The following is an 11,284-nucleotide window of genomic DNA, read 5'->3' as shown; positions in this document are numbered from 1 at the left end:
AATTCTTGGCAGTTGTTAACATCCCCAACCAACTAATAAGAAATTTTACCTAACTTCGGTACTTCATTGGCTCCACAGGTACACACCAGTAACTGTTGCCAGAATAAGAAATCTTATGCAGTCATTTTATAATTGGTTGTTTGTTTTTGCCATTTGACTACTGCACAGTCCATTACTTAATTTCAATGATGATTACCAAAGAGATTATTCCAGTAAAAAATTCTTGGCAGTTGTTGACATCCCCAACCAACTATTAAGAAATTCTACATTTTGGTGTTATTTGTAATGACGATTTTCAATTAAATAATAGTGACAATTATCAAAAATTCGTTATTATCTTAACAAATTATACGATATAGTGAAACGTCTTAAATAACAATGTAATTGGCTAAATAGGTAGGTAGCAAAAAGCTAAATAAATGCAATACGAAAGAGAACACTTGTGCTTTAGATCTGCACTCATAATTAATAGAAATGTGTACACCTGGATTTTAAAAATATTTACTTGTTGGAGTTAATAAAATTCGCTTATGAAATTGTGTCATTGTTTGAAACTGCTTATCGGTATGAGCAGTTATTTACAGTCGTAAGTGCCCTTTGAATCCAGACTTACTGAGACATGGGTCCGTTTTGAATGGAATCACTGTAGACAGAATATCATCTGAAGTAGAACAGGTATCACCAGAGAAGAGGTATCAGATATCAGAATCAAAATATTATTCCTTATAGTTGTTACTCAAATTTTTTAAGTATGCTCAAAATATACTAGCATTTGTATTAAAATGTTTTAGGGCTTAAGTTATTTTCATAACAGGATGGAAATTCAGTTTGTCGCTGTTATTACTCTGCTAGGTACTATTCCTAATTTCAAAGTAAATATTCATTTATATAGTAGTTAAAGGTTTTTGTTTCAATAAACATAAATTGCACTTTATTTATTTGACCTGAATAAGCCTTCAAGTCTGACATGCCACCTCAACATAAGTTATCATGTTAAGTATGAGCTCAATATATAAACTAAAGTGTGAGAAACGATTGTTTACTAGGCAAAACTAATAAACTGATTCTCTCCTAAAAGGAATATTTTGAGGATGGACTGCCTGAGAGATTTATAAGCAATCTCGTGTGCAAAGTGATTGCATTGTCCTAGCATCTAACAAAATGAAGCCTACCACCCGCTTTACAACGACAGAGCCTAAGTCACATTCCACTTCATACCACTTCAAATATTTCGAGTTGACTGCAGACAACTGTGACTCTGACAGTATAGTCACATGACACTAGCAATGTGCACAATTTTTAGCATCTGAAGTTTGAAACAATTTCCAAGACTTAGTATCACTTGGAAACCTTACCAATATTTGACTTAATATTTCGTTTTTGATAACATCAACAACTGGTATATGTCTGTGGTTACTGTTAGTTAATATTGTTAACCAGGTCGGGTGCTTGGTGAGGAAATGTAACTGAAATCCTTATGACGTTAAAATAAATGGAGAAAAAATGGTGGCGTTTCTGATTATTTTATGAAAAATATACACTACGGTGGTCTCTGTTGCAATGTTTACGGAAGTTTATTTGTTGTAACATAAAATGTGCAGTATATGCTCCTAAATATCGCTGCCAAACCAAAACGGAGAAGAAAGTTATGCAAGTTCCAATGAGGTACAAAGTTTCTGTGTGTTGTTGTCAGCTTGTCTTGCAGGATTTTCCGTATCTTCCACATATGCAGTTGTCTGCGTTGGACTCAGATGAAATATTTAGCTTTGAAATGCAAATTAGCAGGGACCTGGAAGTAAAAAGCAACAATTACTAACACTACATAAGCTAGTTGATCACACAGGATGGGTTTGGAACACAAAATTTTATTGTTGATTATGACGCGTTTTGATGCCAACTATCATTAGACAAAACCAAAATAATGTAAAAAGATGTTTTGTGTTGTGATTACTCTCAATGCAAGAAATTAGAGTAGAAGGTTTTTCAGCATCTCATTTTCTATACATCGCTTCGAACGTGAAGCAAAACTCTCTAATCTAGTTTACATCTTAGTTATACATAAATCATATCACAAAATTGTGGTCAACTTTTACCAATTTTTTAAATTTTATTTTCTATTTCTGTTTCGAAATCATTGTGTTACTGACACCTCATTTTCTTTCTCATCGTCTTCTGTTCTCGAAATGTCCTTAACTTAGAGCTTGATTCCAAGCAAACCATTTTGACAATTACATACCACAGCAATAAAACTTTGTATGCATAAGTAGCTAAGCTTCGAAGATATGAACTTATTCATACTTCGTTTACTTAGCTAGAAGCAGCTGTTGGAGAAGTATTTAGTTTTTCTCTCAAATCACTAGGTTTTCTGAACTGCTTTCAAGCAATAATTTTTCTTTTGCAAAACTATACTTCATATAGGTCAGTTTGATACTCCATACGCCAATGTCCCACTCTTCGTTAGGCTATGCAAATTTGGAGAAAAAATCTTTCTGCAAGTTTCCCTCAAATATGTTTTCCTTGATTGTCATGACTACTTTAAACCAATTAAATATTTCTTTTACTAATTTAGATTCCACGCCGGTCCATTTTGTATTCCTTTTGTCCGTTCCCCACATTAATTTTAGGTGTAAGAATGCAATCAAACTTGTTCCCTAAAATAACTAATTTTTTTTTCTGAATTACTCCAGATACGTTCAAACAAGAAGAAATTTTGACATTGCACTGGTTTGTTTGATATCTCATTTGCCCATTTCCAGCTCATCGTTGGGTTATGACAATTCGCAGAAGAACCCAAAGGTGTCTGGCTTTTTTTTCCTCTCTCTCTTTAAGGCTGAAGATGAGTATGACCAAAATGTGTAGTAAGTGATAATAAATACCTGATGGTGCAAACAATTGCAGTGCATAAGCATTTGTTATATTGGTAGATTATCTTTGTTATCAGTTCTCGGTGTAGTGAACAACAGTTTGGTAGAAGCATGGTCGAAGTTCTCTAGGGTAGGTTGCGTTCTTCCCAACAGTGCCGCCTCATCGTCGGTGTAGTGACAGATGGACCCCTCAGTTCTGCGATGGTTTTAGTCCTCCGGTGGACGGCGATCTCCACCAGCAGCAGGGCCAGCGACACGCAGAGACCGAGCACCAGCAGCGCGAACTCTCCCTGCACGTGCGTCAGCTGCAGCTTCACCGGGCCGTCCGGCGCCTGGGCGTAAGACCGAAGGCCCGTCTGTGCAGCCAGCTGCACGCGCGGTGCCATCCACTTGCGTGCCACCTGCAGAGGGCGTATACAGCAATGAGACCATGGTGTACCGTCCTTTATCTTCCAAGTTGATTTTTGGCACACTAAAAAGGAGTCACACAGACTATATGCAGAGTATAGTATACGCAATATAAAATGTTACTAACGACCAACTAAAACTTTTATGAAAACTATCAACTTTGGAGACGTCGGTACGAGGTCCTCCGGTCTGTCATCTACATCTACATCTACATAATTACTCTGCAATTCACATTTAAGTGCTTGGCAGAGGGTTCATCGGACCACAATCATACTGCCTCTCAACCATTCCACTCCCGAACAGCGCGCGGGAAAAACGAACACCTAAACCTTTCTGTTCGAGCTCTGATTTCTCTTATTTTATTTTGATGATCATTCCTACATATGTAGGTTGGGCTCAACAAAATATTTTCGCATTCGGAAGAGAAAGTTGGTGACTGAAATTTCGTAAATAGATCTCGCCGCGACGAAAAACGTCTTCGCTTTAATGACTTCCATCACAACTCGCGTATCATATCTGCCACACTCTCTCCCCTTTTAAGTGATAATACAAAACGAGCTGCCCTTTTTTGCACCATTTCGATGTCCTCCGTCAATCCCACCTGGTAAGGATCCCACACCGCGCAGCTATATTCTGACAGAGAACGAACGAGTGTTGTGTAAGCTGTCTCTTTAGTGGACTTGTTGCATCTTCTAAGTGTCCTGCCAATGAAACGCAACCTTTGGCTCGCCTTCCCCACAATATTATCTATGTGGTCTTTCCAACTGAAGTTGTTCGTAATTTTAACACCAGGTACTTAGTTGAATTGTCAGCTTTGAGAAATGTAGTATTTATCGAGTAATCGAATTCCAACGGATTTCTTTTGGCACTCATGTGGATCACCTCACACTTTTCGTTATTTAGCGTCAACTGCCACCTGCCACACCATACAGCAATCTTTTCTAAATCGCTTTGCAACTGATACTGTTGTCATCGTGTATGACATTGTTCTGTGGCATGTCTGATGGTCTGCGGTCCTATACAATTACAAAACGAGAATGGCTGCATTTCTGTTAAAAACCTTTGCAACTGCTATTTTAGGTTCTAATTCTGTTTAAATTCTAATCAAGAGTGGTATCGGGTGTGGATTACATCATTGATATCTAGATGTATTTGCAGGTATTTATTATTAACGATCCATCCTCACTCGCTCGTAGCAGCATTACTACACTGTGGTTGAGGGTGTTGAATGTGTCTTAGCTGTGCCAATGTTTTGTCTGGGCGACTTGATAAAACATGCAATCATTCTCATGATGTTATTAAGTTGGATGTCTGTTTATGGTGAAGTTAGGCAGTTTAAACTAAATGGTACACAGTATTCAGCGGATGAGAACACAAAACCCAGAGCACATGAACGACGGTTGTCTGCTGATGTTCCCCACGTTGTACCACATAGCTTGTGGTTGATGTTGTTTCCTGTTCAAATTTTTCTCTAGTTTTTGTTAGGTGCTCTCAATCAAGTAGAATTCTCTCAGGGGCGAGATGCAGATGCTGATACTGAGTAAGTGATAATATCAAACTGCATGTTGAATTTTCTTCCGGCACGTTTGTTATTTAGGCTGAAGCAGGAGACTTCCGTTTTAGAGGAGTTTGGTTGGAGTCACGATTTACGAATTACGCTACACATTGTTAGAAGTAACTAGTCATTGGTGTAACCAAACTTCCTTCATTTTGATTTTGACGTGTCTGTAGTGTACAAATTGAAGAGAAATGGAGCAAGAACAGATCACTATGGAAGGCCGTATTGTTGTGGATTTGACGATGTATCTCATGAATCCTTGGAACACTCTATTATTTCGCATATCGAGAATGAGTCGATAGGCTTCTCTGCAAGGAAATTACCGGAAAAATATTCGTCACCCACTTAAACGCTAAAATGGCTATGAATTGCTCTCGATTTTACAGGAGTCGTACCAGCCGGTCATATGACCCTCCACTGCCAACAAAAGTCATATCGGTGAAGTGGTCTGATTGACGTAATCCATTGTATGAAATCAGTGCAATAACGTGTGTCAACGAGGAGACGTGACAGAAAAGAGCTATTCTATTTGGACGTCTCCAGACAACAGTGTGGATATAGTCAACGATTTGTTAATGTATCAGAGCGTGCTATTCAGCTACCCTAAAAGTAATTCTGTACCACTTGCACTTAAGTAACACGATGTAATAGTGATCGTTGCCGACAGGGACCGCCGAGACGAGTGTCATACATTCTTAGTGACAAACGTTTTCAAACGAGACATGGAATGCTTCTGTCAATGAATTCAGGTCCTTGTCAACCAGTTCCCGAGCGAAAATAGCGAAGGCAACCGCAGGTAATTGACATCTGCTGTCAAGTACCTCACAAAAGTCCGTTTCTAACGGTGACACATAAAGCCGAACGTCTTCGGTCGGCAAGACAAAACGTAAACGGGACAGTAAGTGGCTACTTGGACGTGTTTCACGAGATCTGGGGAGAAGTGATTTTGTCTTGTTTATAAGTACTGAAGGCGTCGAGTGCACCGACACCCGGTGTGGTATTTAACCTGCTATGTGCGATGTGTGTGGGTACGGCTGGATGTGGTTCTATGTCTATTAGAGGGTATTTTCCGTAGAAGCACTTGTGCCCACTCATCTTGGTTACCGTAAACTTGGACCGTGACCTTTATGTCTACATTCTATAGGTAATGGGCTGTCTTCCATATATGGAAGAACAATATGTTGTGGATAAACCTGTCCACCAAAACTACAACAATGGTGTTCATGCCTACATTCCTGGTTCGACTAGCAATCATCAACCCCTAGATTTGGTAGCCCTAAGTGATCTGACCGTCAACGAATGACTTCATCTGGATATGGAAATCCAGATGAAACCAATGTACTCTCACCCCCGTCGAACTGAGCCCACTATCAAGGCTAAAGTCGGTGTTACACGGAATTAGTGTGATATTCCTTAGTGATGAATAACTTTTGTCTGGTGTTCTTATTTTCCTCAATGCAATAGCCTGAACACTAATGTATCCCGAAAGCTCAAAAGTCACTGCCACAAGAGTAGAGACTTATTTAACTCTGCCTCTGCAGTTCAATCAATTATGGTAACCTATATTAAAATTGTTTTGTGAGGACGTGAGACACATCTGGGAGCAGTATATTTTCATTTCCTACCGTGCGGGAAATGTATGCATCGTGCGCTTGAGCAACTGGAGCAACGCCGAGTTGTTGCGCTACAGTCGACAAAAGGAGGTCCGACATTACATTATAAGGAATCCCATGAGTTTTGTCACCTCGGTGTGTTGGTCAGTCAGTGAAAAAGTGCAGTAGTATGTGATGAAATACACATGTTTTTCTATTTTTTATCTCTACATGTTTGCACATACAGTGGGAACACACCCACAGTATATTCTGTGTCATTTGATCAGGTTTCTTCCCACTTAATTGTGCCGCAAAACTGTTTCTTTTGTTCAGTGTGTTCCAATGAACCCGCTCCGAAAAATTTTTTAAGTTACATTAGAAGTTTTAATATTTCTTTGGCAGTTTTGATATCAGCAGGTGTTTTGCTACCTCGTGCATCTGGTCACAAGATCCGTTGGTAGTCATTGCTTTTCTAGCCAGACAGTGTGTACAATTTTTGAAATAAGTTCCATGTAGGAGTAGTAACATTGTTGTGAAATCCTATTGTGTTCTTCAGTGTACGCTCCGTGTGTAACTAGGCTTAGTTTTTACTGTCTGCCCTTCGAAATACTTTATGATTCAAGAGTTTGTAGAAACGTTGTAAGAATTTGTTGCTGTTGTGTTTTAAGATTTTTGGGATCCAGGCAGGTATTGCTGTTTTTTCAAACAAAGGAATTTTGATATTATTTTTTAAATTGTTAAATTTAATTGTGCCTCTCCTCAGTTTTGAAGTGTTAAAGATGTTAGGTTTGTAAAAGCCCAATCGATTGTGGGCAATCGGTACAGTTCAACTTTATTTAAGAAGTGTTTACTAGTTACTAGTTAGGTTCTTTGGATCACTGTAGGAAGGTGGTACTGTATGATGTATAAATTATTTAACGTAATAGTGTGATTAAATAATGGAATTTTATTAAATACGTTTGTTTATGTATGAGAAACTGCAATGTAAAAACTGGTTCATACTTAGGAATTTTGTATTGCATAATACAAAAGACATAGTGATTCCCCTCCGCCACGGAAGTGGTTTGGCGCGCAAAGAAAAGGTGGAAGTGGCGATCAGGATGACCGGAAAGCGAGAGAGCACAAGAGGTAGTCATTAACCAGCAGCCGACTAGTCAACAGCGCAGGTCCCGAGTGAGGCATCCAGTAATCAATTTGAAATGAAATGGCGTAAGGTGTGATTGCGGCTGTAAAATGGTGCTCTCGCATTGGAAATGGCTCTAAAAATGATATTCACGTCGCCAAGAAGAACTAAATAGAGCTTTTTACTGTGAAAGGAGAGGTCAGGTAGCCGCCACGTGATCGCCTTCACTATTGCGCCACTACTTCACCAGATTCAAAAGGTTAGAACTGTGTAACTTATGAACCAGAGTGTTTGTGAGAATATATTGCAATAATAATTCAAATATTGCAAAAACTGTGTTTAAACTTTGAGTCTGCCCTGTGCATATAACGAAGTTGGGTCGTAACCTTAACATGATAAAGTCCGAGTGTCCCCTGTATAAAGAACTGGGTATTGTAAGATCTATTTATATGTGCCTAAATTCAATGATAAGGTATTAATATGTAGCAAATTAAATTAATTGTTGCATAGACAAAGAGGGGCACATGATGCCAAATTTAAAAACGGCTCCAGTCTACTTTGGTTTGCTTCTACTTTTCAAGTGTCTTTGCTTTAATGTTAAGAAGCATAAATGTTTTCTGTGAAAACTAATTGCTTCACATGTTAGAGTTTTTCTACCTAAGGAAATCTGAAGTATTTATATAAAAGAGTCTATAGAAAAGAGATGTGTATAGTGTTAGCTTATTGCATTTGTGCTGTGTAAATGCGTGTTGTCCTAACTTGAACTCTGGTCAGGTGTCATTTAGTCTCGAGTTGTTATGATAACATCCCGTGTGATAAATTAGTACAAGGTTGAAGTGATGATTGTTGTTAACAGGGATAAAAATCTTTTCCATTACAGTGATTACTAAACTATGCTGTAGATAATTACTACTACTCACCATGTAGTCCGTTTGGTTGTAATAGGTGTTCACTGCACTTTACAAAGAAAGTAATTATGAGAATCTCCTTTTACAAGATTAAAGATAGATACAATGAGATTAACGTTTTCATATTATTTTGCCTAATTAGGTTGGCGACCGAATTTTGTTTCAATTACAGGAACTTTGTTAGTATTATTTATTACAAAATTTTAGACTTTCTTTTGTCTACCAACTGCTCCCCATACCGAATTTCATGTTCTATACCCTCTATCAGTTAGGTAACACTCGGTCAGATTAAAAAAATCTCCCAGAGGATAACACTATAATGTGCAGGTTTAAACCAATTTTTATCCAAGAATAGTTCTAAGCACTATGGGACTTAACATCTGAGGTCATCAGTGAAGTGTTGGCAGAAGAGCCAACACCGTGTTGCTAGAGGAGGCCGAAATGCACGCGTTTAATTACACGCAGACTGGCGTGAGGTCTGGAACAGTTTAATGTAATCAATATAGCCAATACGGTACGCTGTTTCTGGAATACTTAACTTTAATCCATAATCGGTGTACATCGCTCTTGACGGTACATTAATAATAATATCAATATAAACTGGTAATGGCGCCTTGCTAGGTCGTAGCAAATGACGTAGCTGAAGTCTATGCTAACTATCGTCTCGGCAAATGAGAGCGTATTTGTCAGTGTAGCATCGCTAGCAAAGTCGGCTGTACAACTGGGGTGAGTGCTAGGAAGTCTCTCTAGACCTGCCGTGTGGCGGCGCTCGGTCTGCAATCACTGACAGTGGCGACACGCGGGTCCGACGTATACTAACGGACCGCGGCCGATTTAAAGGCTACCACCTAGCAAGTGTGGTGTCTGGCGGTGACACCACAATCAGTCCCCTAGACTTAGAACTACTTAAACCTAACTAACCTAAGGACATCACACACATCCACGCCCGAGGCAGGATTGAACCTGCGACCATAGCAGCAGCGTGGTTCCGGAATGAAGCGTCTACAACCGCTCGGCCACAGCAGCCTGCACCAGTTTTGGTAATCACTACTACGCGAAATAGTGTTATAGGTTGTATAACGCTAATTTAACTGTGCTATATAAATCCACTGAATGTTTGTTGTAAATCTGATGTTGGGAATTTACAGAATAAAAATTTAATGGGTAAGAGACCACTCACAGCTCAACCCAGTCCCACCATTTACTTAGCTTTATTTGCTAGTAGCAGTGCGTGGTTATGGGTATGACGAGACTTGGATAGGAAATAGGATAATTTTGTACCTTGTTAGTTCAGTATTTTAGTGCTTAGGTGTCGGTTCCTTACCACGTCGTATACTACTCTGTTTACTGTTCTGTTTCAATATATCTACAAAGTAGATGACCCGAATGTTGGAATTGCAAATGGTTGAGCTGAACTACGGATCAGAAATCAGGGGTGCGGAAACCACTAGAGGTGCAACGAGAATGGGACAGTGTATTCGCAAGGTGCTGGACCACCCACTGGCCCTACCGGACGTTCAGCCAGCACAGGTGAGTGGGACTATCTCCAGTATCATTCTGCTCTGGCTGATCTAGCTTCAGTGATAGGAGTATTTGAAGTTGGTGAAATCTCATGGTCTCAAGTTGATAAGAGTTCGATCGCGAACGTTACATTATACGAACAGACTCAAGGATTTTAAAAGAAAGAAGGGTGTAGAACAATTTCGAAGACCTATCACTCCATTGTAGACCCAGATGAAATGTTTGCAAGATTGAACTCGCATACTGTTAGATAAAAACCGAATGTATTGATAGTGAAAGCTAAGCTAGTGAGGCAAAAAATAACAAGGATGGGATTGGAACAAAATAACGTTACGGCTCTATCATTTGCCACGATGCCTAATTTTTTAGTATAATAGTTGTGAAAAGATAGTATCAACATTAGCAAGGATATCAAACATACGGGACAGTTCCACTAGGATTTAAAGGACTAGGGAGTGGTGTTGAGATTGAAAGATTTTCAGTTTTGTCCGTTCTTGTCGCCAGTGATTTCTGACAATTTAGTACAGGTGTTACAGGAAGCTTTGAAGAGAAAGTTAGCACCTGTGCACCTCTATGAACTTTTTTGCAGGTGTCAGCTCCCTGGTTGAACACGCCGTGGGCAAGTTGGTAAATTATACCTTCGGGTACAACTTTCTGACGGGGGGCTAGAAGATACTGTTAGCAGAATGAAAATAGGTGCTCGATGTATGTCTCTCCGTATCAAAATAATAGGTTGTTAACAAGTTCTCAGAAGATATATTTCCTGAAGATAGGATGTGAATCATATTTAGTAACCTACCAAGGAATTTTGTGGAGTTGAAACAGCTCTTGTCGCAGTTTCAAGCAATTAGGACGGCTGATACGAATCGTTTCGAGGAAAATAATGTAGTAATGGTAAAGGAGAAGAATAAACAGTTTTCAGTTATGACAAGCAGGAAAATACAACTAGGTGCCGTCAGAGGAAGGGTTTGCCGCGACACTTGTCAGGTTGCGAAAAGATATTTGTGGCCCTCGCAGTTCAGATTCCAGTTTTAAGCTTGGAGATTAATGGAGAACCATTCTGTGTACTGCTGGATACGGGAAGTTCCTCGATGTTAATCAGTAAGCAATTTTGAAACGCACATAAAGACGCTGGTAAATATGAATCGCTATCACGGAAAAATGTAATGTGCAAATTAGCCAATATTAATTGACCTTTTTTTACTGGGCGAGTTGGGCATAAGATTATGAATTAACATTTTACATGACCCTTTCAGAGCAAAGTTGCGGAAGAATTATTAGTATCAATGATTCTAGGAGCGGATTTTGTT

The 11,284-nt window shown here is 39.2% G+C and overlaps 1 protein-coding gene across 1 annotated transcript in view; it reads right to left on the bottom strand.

Moving 5' to 3' along the window:
- Positions 1 to 2,989: 2,989 nt before the first annotated feature.
- LOC124593830 (glutamate receptor ionotropic, kainate 2-like) overlaps positions 2,990 to 11,284 on the bottom strand; it is an 89,634-nt gene continuing 81,339 nt past the window's right edge. The window contains exon 8 of the mRNA XM_047132177.1: positions 2,990 to 3,265. Within this exon, the coding sequence (XP_046988133.1) occupies positions 2,990 to 3,265 (276 nt within the window). The remainder of the gene's footprint in view (positions 3,266 to 11,284) is intronic.

This window comes from Schistocerca americana, chromosome 2, assembly GCF_021461395.2.
Source record: "Schistocerca americana isolate TAMUIC-IGC-003095 chromosome 2, iqSchAmer2.1, whole genome shotgun sequence".
Lineage (NCBI taxonomy): Eukaryota > Metazoa > Arthropoda > Insecta > Orthoptera > Acrididae > Schistocerca > Schistocerca americana.
Note: the sequence above shows the minus strand (reverse complement) of the source record. Positions and strands in the feature narration are given on the sequence as shown.